This window comes from Myotis nattereri (genome assembly GCF_964212035.1).
Source record: "Myotis nattereri genome assembly, chromosome: 2".
NCBI classification, from domain to species: Eukaryota; Metazoa; Chordata; class Mammalia; order Chiroptera; family Vespertilionidae; genus Myotis; species Myotis nattereri.
Window position 1 is genome coordinate 216,010,528 of NC_138076.1, and position 18,297 is coordinate 216,028,824.

At 61.6% G+C, this 18,297-nt stretch overlaps 2 protein-coding genes across 5 annotated transcripts; one reads left to right on the top strand and one right to left on the bottom strand.

Annotated features, from left to right (window-relative positions):
• Positions 1-707: 707 nt before the first annotated feature.
• On the bottom strand, positions 708-5,307 carry LMF2 (lipase maturation factor 2). 2 transcript variants are annotated; one of them, XM_081084325.1, is made up of 14 exons: positions 5,121-5,262; positions 4,362-4,615; positions 4,194-4,222; positions 3,835-4,052; positions 3,581-3,759; positions 3,038-3,179; positions 2,754-2,888; positions 2,575-2,680; positions 2,389-2,485; positions 2,123-2,305; positions 1,848-2,016; positions 1,651-1,762; positions 1,474-1,570; positions 708-1,378 (listed from the first exon to the last, which is right to left on the bottom strand). In XM_081084325.1, the coding sequence occupies exons 1-14, from the start codon at positions 5,212-5,214 to the stop codon at positions 1,076-1,078; spliced, it is 2,118 nt and encodes a 705-aa protein (XP_080940451.1). In that variant the 5' UTR covers positions 5,215-5,262; the 3' UTR covers positions 708-1,075. The 2 variants fall into 2 exon arrangements, with proteins under 2 accessions (XP_080940451.1, XP_080940452.1); XM_081084326.1 differs by lacking the exon at positions 4,362-4,615 and having other exon boundaries at positions 5,121-5,307.
• A 156-nt stretch (positions 5,308-5,463) lies between these two features.
• NCAPH2 (non-SMC condensin II complex subunit H2) lies at positions 5,464-18,207 on the top strand. Of its 3 annotated transcripts, none has more exons than XM_081081000.1 (20): positions 5,464-5,689; positions 10,399-10,500; positions 13,764-13,819; positions 13,924-14,005; positions 14,085-14,153; positions 14,260-14,339; positions 14,421-14,548; positions 14,786-14,866; positions 15,284-15,399; positions 15,970-16,041; positions 16,263-16,329; positions 16,526-16,633; positions 16,723-16,776; positions 16,925-16,999; positions 17,072-17,161; positions 17,250-17,321; positions 17,424-17,479; positions 17,552-17,653; positions 17,739-17,888; positions 17,952-18,207. In XM_081081000.1, the coding sequence occupies exons 1-20, from the start codon at positions 5,582-5,584 to the stop codon at positions 18,090-18,092; spliced, it is 1,809 nt and encodes a 602-aa protein (XP_080937126.1). In that variant the 5' UTR covers positions 5,464-5,581; the 3' UTR covers positions 18,093-18,207. The 3 variants fall into 3 exon arrangements, with proteins under 3 accessions (XP_080937126.1, XP_080937127.1, XP_080937125.1); XM_081081001.1 differs by having other exon boundaries at positions 17,253-17,321; XM_081080999.1 differs by having other exon boundaries at positions 16,925-17,161.
• The last annotated feature ends 90 nt before the right edge of the window (positions 18,208-18,297 follow it).

Sequence of the window (18,297 nt, forward strand, 5' to 3'; positions counted from 1 at the left end):
CCAGTGGCTGTGGGTTTGTCAGAGGCTGTCAGTGATGTGGAGAGGAGCTGGGCACACCTGGGCAAGCTGTCCGGGGCTCTGTGGTGAGCCTGCAGGGTGGGGGTTGAGGGGCAGAGGGAAGACTGAGCTGCAAGTGCCCACAGATGGCAGTGACCTGATTGACAACCAACCCCCAAATGGAAACCTGGACGGTGCCCTCCTCCGCCTGACCCAGGGTCCCGGCTCCTCTTCCCCTCCCGACCGCACCCTCTCCTGCTCTGGCCTCTCAGGTCTTCCCTCCGCTCAGTGGTGCTCAGACCTTCCCTGACCGGCCGCCTGCGGCCCCCGGCCCCCGCCCCACCTCGCCTTCCTGGCCCAAGCAGTGCCCAGTGCCCAGAGTCTTCACCTCTTTCCCCAGGGCAGTGACCCGAGGAGCTGGAGCAGGAGACGGGGCGGGGTTTGGATGGGTTCCAGGCCCCACATTCCCTGACTGGCCTCGCAGCTCTGATGCGCAGACCTGACAGGTGGGCCAGGCTGTGCTGACTGCGGCTTGGAGCCCTGAGCGGTGCCAGACCAGGTCCTTGCGTCCATTTTACAGAGGGAAACACTGAGGAGGGCAGAGCAAAGACACCCAAGGAGCCAGGTCAGCAGCAGCTGGACAGCAGCTGGGCTGTGCCCACAACAGAGACCTGTCCGCAGGCCTCCCTGCGGGAAGGAGACGGCACGGGTCAAGCATGAAGAACCTTTATTGGCTCATGAACCAAATGATGGGCTGGGCTGGCGTCAGACTCGGGCCTCTGCAGACTTGGGCCCCCAGTCCTGCACCACGTCCTGGGAAGGGCTCTGAGCTGGTCACACCCACCTCCGGGGCCACTGTCCAGGCCAGAGGGGGCCCTGGGAAGGGACGTGGTCGGCGCAGTGGGGGACAAGTGGACCCTTGAAGCAGCAGGGCAGCCAGAGCCTGCCCCTGGGCAGCACCTCAGCCTGCGTCTGCCAGGACCACTGGCGAAGGCACTGTGGCTGGGCCACGTCCAGCTTCAGAGGCCAGAGGTGTGGGGGATGCCGACCCTCCGGACGTGTGGCAGACGGAACACGGCTACTTTTTCCGCCGGGCAGTCTGGGAGCCACTGTTGCTGCTGTTGGGGGCTGGTGCAGCCTGGTCCGTGGCCGCTCCCGGGTCCTTCTTGGGTGCCGGCCTGTGCTTCTCCTCCCTGGGGGGAGGGGAGGCTCGGGAGGGACGGGGCCCCAGCAGAGCCTGCAGGACCCTGATGGCCCCCACCGCGAGGATGAGTCCCCAGAGCAGGGTGGGGGCCTCCAGGGGCGACAGCTGTTTCCGTACCCACTGGAGGGCCTGGGCAAGGGCGTTGCTGGAGCTGCGGGCCCGGCGTGGGCCCTTGTCCTGTGGGGGCAGGATTGAGGGGGGTCAGTAGGGGTCGTCCCTGGGGGTGGAGGTCATCCTTGTCAGCACCCCCAGCCTGGCTAGCACCTTCCTACCTGGAGACCAAACTGCCTGAGTAGCGTGTCCAGTGTCGGGTCCCCCAGGGACACGGGGGGGAAGAATTCCTCCACCCACTGGCGTCGCCACCACTGGCTGAAACAGGACGGGCAGCTCAGGCGATGGGGAGCCCCGAGCCCCCAGCCCCCAGCCCCCGCCGGGTGCCCCAGCCTTACCCCTGCTCCCCGGGCTGTGAGAACCAGTACTTGTAGCGCTGGGCTCGCACGTAGGTGGGCGGCTGCCGGTGGAAGGGGTACCTGGCCCCGTCGCTCTGGATGAGGCGGATCACTGCGGGGGAGTGGGCTCAGCTGGCTGCTCCCCCAGCCCTGCCCATAAGCCCCCCAGCAAGCCCGACCCTCTGCTCCAGCCTCACCTGGCTCATTGCCCTGCAGCAGGCAGAGCACCAGGCTCGTGAACCACGGGCTGTGCGTGTGCGGGCCCAGGGCCGCGAACCACATCTGCCAATCGAGGCGCGGCTGGTGGGGCGCCACGAAGGGGGGCGGCCGGCTCACGTTCCCAGGCTTGTACATGAACTCAATCTCCTGTGCGCCACACCCAGCCGGGTTGGGAGAGCAGCTAGACCTGGTTTCCCCCATACCCCCCGCCAACCCCATCCCCCCTTGGGCTCCCCGCCCGTGGAGTGCTCACCGTCCAGTGTTGCTTGTCATAGCTGCCCTCCAGCACCACCTCAGGCCGCCCCCCCAGGCCGGTCATCCGTCGGAAGAGGCCGTAGGAGTTGGCCAGCTGCAGGTGCTCCACGGCGCCAAACAGGCGGTGGGCCCCAGTCCAGAGGCGCCCGTGGGTGGAGGGCTCCATGTAGGAGTATGGCACCTGGAGGCGGTGGGCGGAGGCTCAGTGTTGCCCCTCCCGCCCCGCCCGGCCCCTCTCCCGATGCCCTGTGAAGTGCTACCCACCAGGCTGACCAGGAACATGGCCACGGTGGCAGTGCCAAAGATGGACAGCTGGACTGCAGTCCAGAGCTTTCGTAGCGACCCTTGCACCTGGGTCCACCTGAGGGTCAGGGGCCAAGTGCAGTCAGCCCTGCTCTGCACAGCTCCACAGCCCACGCCGCCCCCCGCCCCCCGCCCCCCTGCATTTACCTCCAGAGGGCGGCCAGCAGTTCCCAGGCGAGGGAGGCGCCCCCTAGCCACATGGTGGGTAGGGTCACCATCTTCAGCCACTGGGAAAACTGGTGGAAGGTGAAGGCTGTGGAAAGAAGGGGTGTGAGGACAGGAAGCCCGGTCCAGCCCCTGCCCCCGGGCACCCAGCTGGCACTCACTGGTTCTAGAGTGGACGGTGCGCTGCTCCCAGTCGACCTCCAGGCCAAAGCAGTGCACGGTGCCGTAGGCCAGCAGCCCACAGACGGCCAGTTCCAGCAACAGGGCCGGCAGGGCCAGCAGGGCCTTGGGCCAGGCTGCAGGGCAAGACAGTCCTGGCCAGCTGGGAACGGGGCGGAGGGTGGGCAGCCAGGAGGCTGGGGAGCTAGAGCAGAGGCCAGTGGGGACTGCTGGGGGAAGGAGACGTGGGTGAGGACGGCTGGCTGCTGGGACAGGTGACACTCACAGGCAGGTGTCTTCTTGCGACGGTTGCTGCCAGCCTCGGCCGCTAGGTGCCTGTCATCCAGCAGGGAGGTGGTGAGCACGAGGGTGAGCAGGTTGAAGAAGTTGTAGTTCCCAGTGATGATGATCAGGACTTGCAGCAAGACCTGCAGGAGGGTCTGTGCTCAGAACTCCAACCAGCGCCCCGTCTGGGCCCTTCAGAGCCTGCCCCCCACGCCCGCCTAGGTCTCTCCTGCAGGCCTCCTTCCCCCGCTGCAGCGTCCCTGGTCTCTGTTCTGTCCCCTCTGCTCATATGGACCATGGCTCCCCAGCACCCCGTGGAGAAAGCGCAAGCTCAGCACACCTCCTGCCCCTGCCGACCTGAGCCCGACATCCTCCAGCGAGGCCGTGCTCTGCCCCAAGGCACACCTTCCTACCTAGAGCTAACCTGGCCTCTGCCCAGAGACCTCCTGACTGCCGGCGGCAGCGACCCAGTCCCCAACGGGACGCCCGGGGGGTGCAGAAGGCCAGTTCCCGCCTGTTTCCTGACGGCGGGTGGCCCACTCACCTGGGAGTAGAAGGCAGCCAGGCGTAGGCGGCGAGCAGGGGCGAAGAACAGAGGGGGCACCGCAATCTCGATGAGGAAGGTGGCCACCACGCTGAGCCTGTGCAGCCAGACGGGCAGGTGGTGGGCGAACCAGGCAGCAGGCGTGGGCAGGCACTGCGTCTCGTAGTGGTAGGTGAGGGCTGCGGGGGACGGTGGGTGGTCAGGGCTGGGCAGCGGCCCCCGAGACTGCCCCGTGTGCAGGCGGGGACCCTCACCAGTGAGCCCCCACCACGTGGGGCAACGGCTGGTCAGCTTGACCACACCCGAGGCGAACATGAGGCGAAACAGCAGCCAGCGCACGAGCCAGAAGGGGAGGCCTTCGTGGGGCGAGGCCCCTGCCATCCCACCCTGGGGGGGCTGCTTATGGTGGGAGGGCTGCCTCAGGGGGGCCACCAGCACCGCCAGGAAGCCAGTCTCCAGCAGCAGGGAATCCCTACAGGGAGAAGGAAGAGCACAGAGAGCCCCTCCCCATCAAGGCTGCTCCCCTCAGAGGGCCCTTCCCCCCAGGAGAGGCCGACCCCCCATCCCGTCCCCCGCCCCCCAGCTTCCTGAAGCCCCACACCCAGTCACTCACCACTGGAAATAAAGAAACACCTGGCCCACCTGCAGAGAGAAGGGCTGTCAGGGAGCAGGGGGTGTATGTCTGGGGAGGCAGCGAGGGATGGGGGAGGGTGGATGGGGCTGAAGTCAGCTGGGGACCAGGTTCCCAGTGGTGAGGGGACGGCAGGCAACCCCCACGTGCCTGGCAGGCGGACAGGTAGGCGGCCCAGAGCAGCAGGTAGACGAGGAGGTGGCGCAGCCGGCGCAGCAGCAGGGCGCCCAGGGCCAGCAGGGTGCCCAGCAGGGTCAGCAGCTCCAGGCCCTGTGCTGTGTCCAGCCCCAGGCGGGGCGCCTCCCACAGCAGCGTCGGGGTCTCCCACAGCTGCTGCCACGGCCCCTTGCCCTGGGGCCGCAGTGTCCGTCGGGCGGGCAGGATGCCCTCGGTGCCATACAGGCCTGTGGGAGGGCACAGTCCTGCGAGGGCGGACTCCCCCCGCCCCAGGGCCCGCGTGTCTGCCTCCCCAGGTCCCAACCCACAGCTAGTCCTTCCCGAACCCCCCCAGGCCGGGACGCAGGCTCTCAGCCCACGTGTCAGAACCCGGTGACCGCTCCCCTCGCCAGGCCAGGCACCCGACCCCACGCGGGCTCCCCAGCCAGGGCCTCCCAGCGGGCTGGTCCCGTTCCCCTCTCCTCCAGGTGGGAGCCCGAGTCCTACCTACCCCACCAGGTCGGGCCCCACCTCGGGGTCCTGCTCCCCGCCCCGGGTGGGAACCCGAGCCCTACGGGAAAGGACCATGGCAAGTCCCCCTACCCCCCCACTCTGCGGCCCGCAGGACACGAACGCAGCCCCCATCCCCGCATCCAGGCCTGGACTGCGCTCCCGCCCAGGACGGTAGGGTCGGCGGGGAGATGGGAGGACGCTGGGCGCGGGCGGGGGCTGTCCGGTGATCGGCGCCCTCACCCGGGATCTGCGTGTAGAGGGAGGCGAAGGCGAACAAGAAGACGGCAGCCACGCCCTGGAGGAAAAGCTGCCGCGGGAGCCGGGAGCCCGCCATGTCCGCTACGCGGTCCGCTGGACGCGAGCCCGCGAGTCCACCCGGCGCCGCCCCGCCCGGCCGGCGGCAACTGCGAGTCCCCGCCCTGGCCCCGCCCCCTGAAGCTCACGCCCCGCCCCCTGAAGTGTACGCTCCGCCCCCTAGCCTGCTCCGCCCCCAGCGCGCCAAGGCACTTCCGGCGCGTAGGTGGCGCAGCGCCCGGGGTCGCCTAGGCGCGTGCGTCATAGGTGTGCGCCCGGCGCCGCGCGCTTCGCGCCGTCCTGGGCGGGAGCCGCAAAATGGCGCCAGAAGTGGTGGCGGGCTGAGGGCGCTGGCCCCCCTCGAAGCCAACCCCGCGGGCCCCGGGCCGCCCCAGCCGCTGCCGGGCATGGAGGACGTGGAGGCGCGCTTCGCCCACCTCCTGCAGCCCATCCGCGACCTCACCAAGAACTGGGAGGTGGACGTGGCGGCCCAGCTGGGCGAATATCTGGAGGAGGTGAGGGCGGCCGGGGGAGGCGCTGGGCGGGCGGGGCGCCGGGCCGGGGGCTCCGGGCGGTCCGCCCCCTCCGGGTCGGTGCATCCGGCGCTCTGGCCGCGCTGGGCCTCGGGCGCGGTGTTTTTTCCCGGCGCCGTCCCCGCCCCCATCGTTGCGAGGGGAGCCTGTCATGACAGGTCGCTCGCTACCCGTGAGCGGGCTCCGCGATCGATGGAGCAGGTGGGACCGGCATTGGTTCCGATGCAATGGGGTGTGTGTGCACGTTGGGTGTGTGAGAGCTCTGGGCCAGGATGGGAGAATTCCCTTCTGTTTTAAAATTCACCTTTAACGGTAACTGACATGCAATGTTGTCTTAGTGCCGGGAGCGCCGCAGCGCGAGGAGCTGTCCGCTCCGTCTCCGCCCTTGACTTTCGCGCTCACGGTTTGGGCTGCCCTCGTCTTGATCGGTAACGACCTCCATCCCGTCAAACCCCGGGCGCCCGGGAAGGGCCGTCCGCGCGGCTCTGCGGCGCCTGTGGGGCTGACCACGCCCTCCTTTTTGGAGCAGGTTTCGGTGTCTCCTGTTCGTCCGATTTCAGTGCCCGCTTTTTCTTTCCCACCCAGCCTTCCGTGCCTAGCGCCGCAGGTGCGTCCTGGGCCATCTCCTCACTCGTTTCCCCTCCACGTTCTCATTTACTCCCAGGATCTCACATGTCACCTGGGATGCCGGGTGGGTGGCTTGGGGCGGGGACCCTCTAGGCCCCCTAGAGTCTAGGGCTTAGCGTGGACCTGTTGCAGTGTGACTGTCGGGTAAGCCACCCAAAAGGTTTGGGCATTGATGGGAGGTCCCACCTGGGAGCGTGCGTTTGGGAGTCATTCGAAGGAGATATATTGAATGTGCAAATCCCAGTCTTCCTGATGTTGGCGAATGGCACCACTCTTCAACCGAAGGTGAGAGCCAAGAGCTCATCTAGTGAAACCCCACCCTCCACATCCAGCCCCCCACGAAGCCTGTGTGATCCCACCAGCATTTCACTTGAATTCCTCTCTCCTTTTTCTGTGGTCCAGGCCACCATCGGGCTCAGATTCATGCAAAACCTTCCTCCCTTCCTTCCTGGGCTCCCCACTGCTGCTTTGGCCCCGTCCAGTCCATGCCCCATCCAGCAGCAAGTGTGACTCTACAACTCGGGGGAGGCGGGGGCACTGCCCTGCCCAGCACCCCTCCGTGGCTTTCCACTGCTCTCAGGGTGAACCCAGCTTCCTCCTCTGCATCTTCGCCTTCGTCCTGCTTATGTTCTTAGCCTTCGCTTGGGCTCTTCACCTGCTTTTTTGAGGCAGTCAGCCTGTAAGACCTGAGTTCGTTCTTGACTGAGGGTATTTATATTTTCTGTGCCTACTGGGGTGCATTCTTCACCCAGTATGGTTGTGTGTGTGTGGTTGTTTTATGACTAATTACTTAGCATCCTTTATGTCTCAGTTTAAATGTGAGCTGACTATCCCATCTAAAATAGTTCTCTCGATCATAGTACTTTAGAATGTTTATCACACTCTGGCCAGTGTGCTAAGTGGTTAGAGAATTGACCCATGTGCGCAAGGGTCTTGGGTTCGATTCCCAGTCAAGGGCACATACCTGGGTTGCAGGTTCGCTCCCCAGCCCTGTTTGGGGAACGTTTGGGAGGCAACCAGTCAATGTGTCTCTCTCATATCAATGTTTCTCTCTCCCCCTCCCCCACCCTCCCTCCCTTCCAATCTTTCAAAAAAAAAAAAATCTCCCAGTTGGCGTGGCTCAGTGGTTGAGCGTAAACCTATGAACCAGGAGGTTACAGTTCAATTCCTGGTCAGGGCATATGATCAGGATGCAGGGCTCGATCCCCAGTGTGGGGTGTGCAGGAGGTAGCTGATCAATGATTTTCATAATTGATGTTTCTATCTCTCTCCCTTTCCCTTCCTCTCTGAAATCAATAATAATTTAAAAAATCAATGGAAAAAATATCCTCAGGTGAGGATTAACAAAAAATAAAGAATAGAATGCGTATCATGAGCTATTAACTTCTTTATGGTCTATTGCCACCCTAAAATGTAAGCTCTTCAAGGGCAGGGACCGTGTTTATGCTCTTTTCCTTTTGCTTAGCAGAATGTCCAGCACTTAGTAGGTGCAGAATAAACGCTTGTTAAATGAACACTTGATATGTCAGTGACCTCTGCTTGGACACACCCTGCTGAGAACATGCCGAGAGCTGTGCTGGGTCGGGTGACTGTGGGTTCAGGTTGCGAGCAGGGTACTTGGAGATGCCTGCTCAGTCTGCTTCCTGCTCCTGTCTGCTCTTCAGACCTTCTCTCCCCTGCCCCTCCCCTTGCTCCCACGTCCTGACTCTAGTTTTGTGTTGTTTCTTTTTCCACACAGCTACCAGAATGTTCTTTTTTCTTTTTAAACAGATTTTATTATGTAGCTATTTTCTTTCAGCCACTTATTTATTCGTTGTTGTTGAGTGTCTGTTGCAGGGGTTGGGAACCCTTTTTCTGCCAAGGGCCATTTGGATGTTGATAACACCATTCCCAGGCCATACAAAATCATCAAGGTAAACATTAGCCTGCCCTATTTGGTCAAACATTTAACTAACTCACCCCTCATGTCTTGGCAGGGCCAGACCCAATGATAAGGCCCAACGGCTGGACTTTCCACACCCTGGGCCATTGTATGCTAAGGACCTGTTAAATCTTGAGGAAATAGTCCCCACTGCACTCTGTGGGAGCTGGGTCCTAGGTGTCAACACAGGAGCTGGAATGAGCATCACACATTTGGCATGTGCTCAGCCACCCCGTTTCGTGTGCTTTATACATATGAACTCACTTAACCCTCCCGGGAGCCCTGCCCGTGCGGGTGCTGGTGTTAGTTCTCCAAAGAGGTTAGGTGACTGCACCACGCCCCAGCTGTCGCCCTCCTCACCACTGTGGGCGCCTTTGTACAGTCACAGACGGGCGGGCGGTTTGAAAGAAAGGTCGCGGGTTCTATGGAGAGTTTGACTGGGGGACCTCACTTTGGGGTGAGGAGTTGCTTAGTCATAGTGAGCTGAAGAAAGACCCAGGTTCAGGGAACAGTGTTCAAGGTTCTGAGGTGGGAAGCAGGCCGTGTGAGTCCTGTGCAGCCAGCAGGGGAGGGCGGGCCACTGGAGAGGGAAGCAGGTCAGTGTGGAGGGCTCTGCTTAGGGTCTTGGGGTTTTCCCTAAGAGTGGGTACAGCGACGTAGTCTAGCTGATGTCTTCAGACGAGCCCTGGCTGATGTGAGAGGAGACCGGAGGGAAGGGCTGGAAGAACGGGGCCACCATGGGCAGGAACCGACAGGCCAGGGTGGAGCTGGGAGCTGGGCATGGGGTGAAGGGGGAGGTGAGAACAGGGTGGGAGCTATGGCCCTGGGATGTGGGGAGGTGGTTTGGGGAGGGGACTCTCTAGGGCTTAGCGTGGACCTGTCTCAGTGTGGCTTTCGGGTAAGCCACCCAAAAGGGTTGGGCATAGATGGGAGGTCCCACCTGGGAGTCGTGAGAAGGAGAATGGAGAGTGAGGTCCTGGGAGTGGGTGCCCAGCTGGGGCTGGAGTATCACCGAAGAGAAGGGCCACCTTGGCTGCACAACGTCTGTTCGCTCTGTCCTGCTCCTGCTTCCTCCCCCCCTCCCCGCCCACCTGAACAACGCGCTCCCCCTTTCCTTCCGGAGTGAGGAGCAGCCGCCTGGCGCTGGTGGAGTCCTCCCAGACCCCCCTTCTCGGCACCGCCACAGGCCTAATGTCTTCCTCACCCCCCAGCACGCCCTACGCTTTGGATGTGATCACCTAAGACTCATTTTCCTAAGTATATGCACCCTGTCAGCAAACCGCCTTTGTGTGGCGGCTGCTCTTCCCGAAAAGCCATTTCCTTCATCTCGGAAAGTGGACCACACGGCTTAGCCGACGCCACCACTTTGTCCACCGAGCATTTATTGGGCACCGGCATCCAGCGCTGCGCTGGAGGCTGGAATTGCCCGGATGCTGCTCGCTGTGCACTGAGGGAGGAGAGACTCGGGCGTGGCCAGACCCCCCTCAGGTGGCAGGAAGCCCAAGGGAGACTGCAGAGGAGTTTGGGCCAGGCTGGGGTGGGCGTTCCTGGCACAGAGCTGGACAGGCATGTAAGGGCTTTGAAGAGCTGTTGGCTGGGACTGCAGGAGGGGCCAGGCTGGGGGGCGTCTCGATGGAGATACCTGCTAGGCAGCTACAAACGCACCTGAACCTAGGAGAGGGCGCTGCTCTGCACGGGTTTGGGAGTTGTTGGCATGTGGTTGATAGGAGCTGGGGTTCAGGGGCCACAGAAGAAGGAGGAGGACTCACTGGGAAGTGTTTCCTGAGTTTTCTGCTCAAAGGTTTGGTGTTTCGTCTCTGTCTTCCCCACCTCTGAAGGCCCCTTCCTCTCTCGGGGTGCGGGGTCTTCCTGCCGGTCTGTCTGAGTCAGCCCTGACTTGGATGGAGCACCTTCAGGGAGCTGTGTGCAGCACTGGCTGTGTGGTTGGGGTCTCCCTCTTCCAAATACCAGGCTCAGAGGTCACAGGAAGTGGGTAAAGCACAGAGACCCTCCCAGAACAGCAGACAAGTGAGCCCCAGGCAAAGCCAGAGCTGTCAGTCTGAGGGCCAGAGCGGGGCGGCGGGTGGGCTCCTGCGGGAGGTGCCCGCGCTCGGCTTCCCCCAGAACGGTTTGTGTCTTGCAGCTGGACCAGATCTGCATTTCTTTTGATGAAGGCAAAACCACAATGAACTTTGTGGAGGCAGCGCTGCTGATCCAGGGCTCCGCCTGTGTCTACAGTAAGAAGGTGGGCATCCCTGGCCACGGGCCTGGGTGTTTCAGGGGCTAGCAGGACCGAGGTCGTGTGTGCTGCGGGGCAGGTGGCCGGCTCACTCCGACCTGCCTTGCCAGCCCCCTGTCTCCTTCCCGGATTTCTCGCCATCTCAACACTGAACAAGAGCTTGGATTTAAACTTGCAGGGTCTGCTTCTAAACACCCGACAACGTCCAGGAGAGCCCCACCTGCAGAGAATCATCCAGCCCCCATGTGTGCTCCCCAGGCTGAGAGTGTGTTGTAGAGAGAGGGAAAGCGTGGGGAGCCAGTGTTCAGGGAGTGTCCTCAAGGGGGAAGTCAGAGATGGTGATCGAGAAAATGTCTTGGCCAGGAAGTTAGAGCAGTAGACAATGTCCAGAGGGAAGAAAAATGGCCAAAAATGTTGAGTTCAGGGAACTGGACCCATAACCTAAAGACTTCCAAGTACCTTCTGGGTCTGCAGGTCACGGGGATTTAGTGAGAGGAGGGCTGGACCACTGGCGGAAGGAAATAGAGGCACGAGAAGGTGCTCCAGGTCAGTGTGGACGTCTCTTGAGAAATTTTATTGAAAAGGGGAGGAAAGAGACGAGGTAGTAACTAAAGCGCGGTTGTTAACCGAGGCCACTATCCCAGCCGTTCCCAGTGGCTGGGCCTTACCCAGACTGAATACATTGGAACGGGGGAGGTGCAGGCACCAGGATTTCTTAAAACATCCTCTGACAGTGGGGATTGGGAACCATGGTGCCAACCCGTAGAAGGGCAGCTGGGGAAGTGGTGGTGGAGGGAGGGGGTAGGGAGGAGGGAGGAGGGGGGAGAACAGATGAACAGAATCCCAGAAGAAGTGAGAGTGGGTCAGGGATGGCTTTGCCTCATCCCTGGTGACTGGAGGGATATGTAAACATGGATGCAGAGAAGTTGGACGCAGGGATTTGGGGAGTTGATGCCGAAGGCCCCAATTTCCGTAACGGAGGCTCTAAGTTAGGTACTGAGAGTCAACTACTGGATAGGACATTTGGAGAGTGCAGTTTGGCAAGCGTTAAATGTATTTGCTGAGGGGAATGCAAAACAAAAGGTGAATGGAAAGCGTGGTCTAATAGAGATGGAATTTACCTGCTGGGCACCTCCCCAGGGGGCTTAGGGTCCCCGGGGCTGGGCTGGGGGTGGGGGCTGCAAGTGGGCCATGGTGCTGATCCAGCGTTGGGAGTTTAGGGGTGGGAGGTAGGAGTTAGAAGAGCTGTGAGGAGCTGAGCTCCAGGGTCCACAGCGACAGAAGGGATAGGAATCTGCTTGTGGTTGGCTGGCACGGGGTGTGGTGGATGTGCCTCTGGGCACTGCAGAGCTTTAAGACAGTCTAAGATTTTATTGATTTTGTCCTAGATAATCCCATTGAACCAAGTTCCTTTTCCCTATGTTTATCCTAAGAAGGAATGTCTGCAACTGACTTGGAAGGCACCAGTACAAGGGGACGAATAGGCAGGTAGATGGGCAGATCCGTGATGAGGCAGGAACGGAGGTGTGGCCTGCAGTGAAGCCGAGGGGTGGGGCTCGGGCTCTGGAGTCGGCCCAGCGGGCTTTGGGAATGGTCTGGATCTGTGGTCAGGTGGGGACCCCTGGCTGCAGGTGGCTCCTGACCCCTTCAGCTGTGACTAGCATGGCTAAGGAAGTTGAATCTTGAGTTTCATTAACTGTTAACTCATATAAGTTGCTATAGCCACCTGTGGCTGGTGGCCGCTGTATTCGATAGGCTCACAGGCGCCGGGAGCCACGCTGCCTGGGCCCAGCACTGCGCCAGGTCACTGTGTTTCTGAGTCTGAGTTTACTCCCTCTCTCTTTAATGTTTTAATTTTAATTTTATTTTTTAAAACAACTTTTTTTATATATATATTTTATTGATTTTTTACAGAGAGGAAGGGAGAGGGACAGAGAGTTAGAAACATCGATGAGAGAGAGAAACATCGATCAGCTGCCTCCTGCGCACCCCCTACTGGGGATGTGCCTGCAACCAAGGTACATGCCCTTGACCGGAATCGAACCTGGGACCTTTCAGTCCGCAGGCCGACGCTCTATCCACAGAGCCAAACCGGTTATGGCTTAATTTTATTTTGAGAGCACATTTATTAAAGCTGGGGGCAGTGGAACAAGGAAGGGCTTAGGACAGAAGCAGCAACAGAAGAGCCAAGGTGGGGCTGCTGGGGCCACTGAGGAGCAAAAAGTCGCAGTGAAGGAGGTGGCCTAGGGGGGCTGCTGTCAGCTCACTGGCGGCCAGAGAAAAGGGGGCCTTGGCGACAGGTGTGGGGTGAGCCTGGGAAGAGCTGCCGCTGCTGCCCACTGCTGCCCTGGCGGCAAGCCCCGTGGGGTCTCTGAGGATTTAGGAGAGGCATGCATGTGGGGGAGGGAGAGGGAGGGAGGGTGCGCCCTGAGTTTATTCTCTGATAAAGTAAGTATGGTAGTGGCACCTGATTCAGACAGGTTACGTGAGATGAAGCATGAAGCAAGGTTCTGTGTGTGTGGCACACACTTAGGAAAGTTAATGTTTATTATTCCTAATAAATGGGGTCTCTTGCTCACGACGGTGTCAGTGTCCAGTGCATGAGAGAAAAGGCCCCCCAGCAGAGGGTTCGCCCAGAGCAGTGGTCAGCAAATCATTAGTCAACTGAGCCAAATATCAACAGCACTTCAAAATAGACTCGCCCAGGCTGAAAACCGACTTCTGCGCATGGGCCACGAAGTTTCAGTCGCACTGTACATGCGCCCACACATGGTATTTTGTGGAAGAGCCACACTCAAGGGGCCAAAGAGCCGCATGTGGCTCGCGAGCCGAGCTGCAGTTTGCCGATCACCGGCCCAGAGGAAGTGGCCCAGAGGCAGCATGCGCGCCCCCTGGTGGTGCGTTGTGGTCAGCATCTCCAAATCCCCCCCCCTAAGGGTGGGGCCCCTGGGTTGTGGCTGGAGTGGTGTCAGGTGCCAGAGACTCGTCGAGGCGGGAGGTGGGCTGAGGCCACGGAGGGAATGGACCACCTGCAGGCCGGTGTGCACAGAGGCGCAAGGTGGGATGCATAGCCTTGAGAGTGGGGGAGGGGGCTCATGAGGCTGTCAGAGCAGTTCTGGTCAACTGGAGAAGTGCTCTTGATGGCCACACTGGCAGGACTTGTGCCGGAGGTTTGGGAGGGGACAGCCGGCTTCTCTGTGCACGATGTCTGCCCTGGGTATGTGGGTGGGCTCCTGTCTGCGTCCTCACCTCCTGCTTCCGGCCTCCAGGTTGAATACCTCTACTCGCTGGTCTACCAGGCCCTCGATTTCATCTCTGGCAAGAGGTGAGTCCTGGAGGCGCGAGCCAGGAGGTGGAGGCCCGTGTGCCCTGCGTGTGGCTGGGAAGCCCCTGCAGCCTCCAAACTCCCATGCGTTAATTCTCTCCCAGGAGGGCCCGGCAGCTCGCGGCGCAGGAAGACGGGGCCAGCAGGGACGCCAGCTCCAGGGCCTCCCAGCGGGTGGAGGATGAGGTGAGGTTTCCTGGGTGCCTGGCTGCTGCCCGCTGGGTGCCTGCTGGGTGCTGCTGCTGAGCTCACTGTCTCCTCACAGTTCCTGTCGCTGGACGACCTGCCCGACACCCGTGCTAACGTGGACCTGAGGAATGAGCAGGCCCCCTGTGTGAGTGCCCTCCCCGTAGGTGGGGTGAGCGTAGCTGATGGGCTGCTTGTACAGTGTGGGCATCCCTTCTCGTTCCCACGCTCACCTCCTCTCGGCCCCTGTGCAGGAGGTCGCCATCGTCCCCCTCCTGCCCATGGCCCTGGTAGCCCTGGATGAGATGGACAAGAACAGCCACCCCTTGTACAGGTTCGGGCCGGGCCTGGGCCTGGTGGGGGAGGGCGGCTGCTGGGGATGGTCTCTGCAGAGGCTGTGTTTTTGCCAGCACAGCTGTCAGGGGGAGGTCCTGGCCAGTCGGAAGGATTTTAGGATGAACACGTGCACCCCTCACCCCCGAGGAGCCTTCATGTTGGAGCCAGTGGGCTTGTCCCCCAGGGAGACTCTGCTGCCTAGGACGGGTGAGGGCGCGGGTGTGGGCCTAGGTGTGGGTCTGGGGCTCCTTACTGGGCATCCTCCCTCCCCAGTCACCTGCCCCACAGGCCGGCCTGCTGGAGCTGGTCCCTCTGCTGCCCCGTCTGCCCACAGCTGCTCAGTGCAGGGCCCTGCTCTCCCTCCCCAGCCCTGGCTCTTGAGTCCCTGGGAGAGTTGGAGGGAGGCGGGGGCTGGGCTGACCTGTCTCACGCCATCTCTCTCAGCTGGATGCGCTGAGGAGCAGCCAATGGAAGTCTCTATGATCAGGAGTCCGGTCCCTGTGCCCGGCATCTCCCAGGAGTCAGGTGAGAAGAGGTCATCCTGGTGGACCGACTAGTGGGGGTGGGGACAGGACTCTGTGCTCAAGGGACCCAGCCTGCTCACCCCTCTATGCCTGTGCTGGGGAGGCATGGGAGCCATGGGAGCCATGAGACCTTGGAGCTGCCCTTGTGCCCAGGCCTCGTTCCCCACTCAGCCCGCTGCCCTGTTTGCCCATTCCTCTGGGCAGGCACAGAGGCAACATTTGAGAGGAAAGTAGCTCAGAAGTAGAATGAAACCAACGGCACAGCAGCACATCGAGTGTGAGACGCCGTGCTCCAGCCTCTGGGTCTAATGAAGGAAGAAGCTGAGACGGGGGGCGCTCCGGCCCAGAGGGCAGCCCTCACCTGCTGTCTGGTCTGCGGGCTCCTCGGGGTTGACGGGTCTCTTGCTCCTCTGCCCAGGCACGTCTCCAGAAGGCCCGATGCCCGCAGGTGGGGATGAGGATGAGGATGCAGAGGGGGTGGCAGAGCTCCCTGAGGTCCCCCTGGAGCCCCAGGAGTCCAGGAGCCCACAGCAGGTGGGGCACACACTGAGGCCTGCAAAGCCTGAGTCGTCCATCGGGCAAGCCCTGGGTTTGGGCAGCCCCACGTGTCCTAAGCCAGCTCTTGGGCAGTGGCTTCCTTGCCCCTTGCCTCACCCTGCAGAGCAGCTGCTGCTCCTCAGGGCTGGCTGAGCCTGTGGTGCCCCTGTAGCCACAGATGGCAGCTGGTCTCTGGAGCTGCCTCCCGAGGGCAGGCTGGCAGGAAGGGGGACCTTGGAGGCCTTTGCCGTCCCCTCAGCCCCGAAGGGTGGGCTCTGTGCTCCGGCCCTAGAGCGAAGACGTCCTTTTTTCCTTACAACGCGAACTTCACACAGGAAGCATGTTAGTGTTCATTTGGGCTGGTAGCTCCGTGGATATTACCATGTTGTTCTGTTTTGTTTTTCCCCGTGACCACTAGCTCACTAGTTTGTGTTCTCTGGAGTTTTCCTAGCAGTGTTACTTTTAGCCCTTGAACTATTTGAAATTCCTGCTCAAATACTCTGGTTCCTGGAGAGTATTTGTCCCCAGAGCACAGGAGGGGACATCCCTGAGGCCATTTCTTTGCAGGGCACTGCCCAGCCCAGGAGGTTTGAGCTGAGGGAGAGGCGGGAGGCCCTGGAGCCTGTGTCCCAGCTGAAGGTGAGATGGTGGGGCCCCGACCCGAGCCCACTGGCAGGGAGGGTGTGTGCCTGAGGCCCCCCACCCACGTCTTCACTCCCACCTGACTGAGGCCCTTCCACCCTTGGGTCCTGGATTCCGTGTGGCCAGTGTGCCCTGGCCGTCATTGCCGTCAGTGCTGGCCTTGGGGGAAGGGCGTGTGTCCCCCACTCTCCCTGAGTCTACTTGTTCTCCGTGCTTAGGAGACCCCAGACCCCTGGCAGAGCCTGGACCCCTTCAGCTCCCTGGACTCTAAGCCCTTCAAGAAAGGTAATTGGGTGGAGGGACAGCTGTACCCACTGTCTGTGGCTGGGTTCATGGGGGTACAGGTGGTGGGTGGGGTGTGCCCTTTACCCATGGAGAGCCTGGTGGGGCTGTGCTCCCTCGTGTGATGGCTCTCAGGGGTGTTGGTGATCTTCCCCGGGGCCTGCAGTGGTGCCTGAGACACAGTCCATTTGCCCCCCAGGTAAACCCTACTCCGTGCCCGCCTGCGTGGAGGAGGTTCCGGGACAGAAGCGCAAGAGGAAGGGGGCCGCCAAGCTGCAGGACTTCCACCAGTGGTACCTGGCCACCTGTGAGTGGGTGTGTGGGACTGGGCCAGGCCAGTGCAGGAGGGGCAGGAAGGGACTTGGTCTGGCTCCTGACAACCCAGTTCTCTTGCAGATGCTGACCATGCTGATAGCAGGAGGCTCCGGAAAAAGGGCCCGTCCTTTGCAGGTGTGACTGGGGCCCTGTGTGCTCCTCTGAGGGATAATGGCACCATGCTCTGCCCTCCTCCCTCCGCCTGGGGGTGCCCAAGGCCCTAGGTGGACCAGGGTGGTCTAGGCAGGATGCGGGCACCCCCTCACGAGGCTTTTATGTGTAGACATGGAGGTTCTGTACTGGAAACACGTGAGGGAGCAGCTGGAGACCCTCCGGAAACTGCAGAGGAGGGAGGCAAGTACTGGCCACTGGCCTCACAGCCCCGGGTGGTGGGAGACAGCAGTGGCTCACAGATTCTCTGCACAGGCAGCTAAGCGGTGGCTGCCGAGGGCCGAGGAGGGGCTGTGGCCTGTGGAGGAGGACCGCCTGGAGGACTCCCTGGAGGAGTTGGGGGCAGCAGGTGGGTGCTCACAGGGTGGTGGGAGGAAGAGGGCTCAGGACAGGCTGCCTGCTGACCTGCCTCCTGCTGGTTCCACCCCACCTCCCAGCAGATGACTTTCTAGAGCCTGAAGAGTATGCAGAGCCTGACGGGGCAAAGCCTGAGGACGCTGCAGACCTGGGTAGGTCTAGGAGTGGGCTGCTGGCCAGGCCCTCATGAGGGTGCTCCTCAAGGGTGAAGGGAGGGAGGGTGTGGTCCACACCTCCGCTGCCCTCCTTTCCAGAAGCAGAGGCCATGCCGGCATCCCTGAGCTACGAGGAGCTGGTCCGGAGGAACGTGGTAGGCCCTGGTTGGAGCGGGGGGACCCGGGTGATGGCTCTGACAGAGGCAGCAGCTCCCGTCCTCTCCTAGGAGCTCTTCATCACCACGTCTCAGAAGTTCGTTCAAGAGACGGAGCTGAGCCAGCGTGTCAGGGACTGGGAGGACAGCATCCAGCCCCTGCTCCAGGAGCAGGTAAGAGGGCTGGGCCGGCTTCTGCTCGGGCATGGAGCCCGATGCTTGCAGGGTTTGACCAGGACCTTGCTCTTCCCTCTTGCAGGAGCAGCACGTGCCCTTTGACATCCACCTGTATGGGGACCAGATGGTCTCAAGGTTCAGTCAGCTCAACCAGTGGTGTCCCTTTGCGAAGCTGGTGGCGGGCCAGCCTGCCTTCGAGGTGTGCCGCGCCATGCTGGCCTCTCTGCAACTGGTGAGTGGCCCTGGGCCTGGGAGGGGAGTGGTCCCTGGCTCTGCTGACACCTTGTCCTTACAGGCCAATGACCACACGGTAGAGATCACCCAGCAGCCAGGGCTGGAGGCGGCTGTGGACACCATGACCCTACGACTGCTCACGCACCAGCGGGCCCACAAGCGCTTCCAGACCTACACCGCCCCCTCCATGGCTCAGCCCTGAGTGGGCAGCCCTGTCCCCCATGATGTTGGGCACACGTCTGCTCACTTCACACCTGCTTCCTGGCTGGCCCAGCCTAATAAAGTGGTGTTGCCACTCCACCCATCCCTTTAAAAGGCTCCTGTGTAGAGAAGATAGCTGCCCATCTCCAGCATCCAGCCCACAGCCAGGTGTTGGGCTCCTCTCGTCCGTGGCCTCCCAGGGCAGC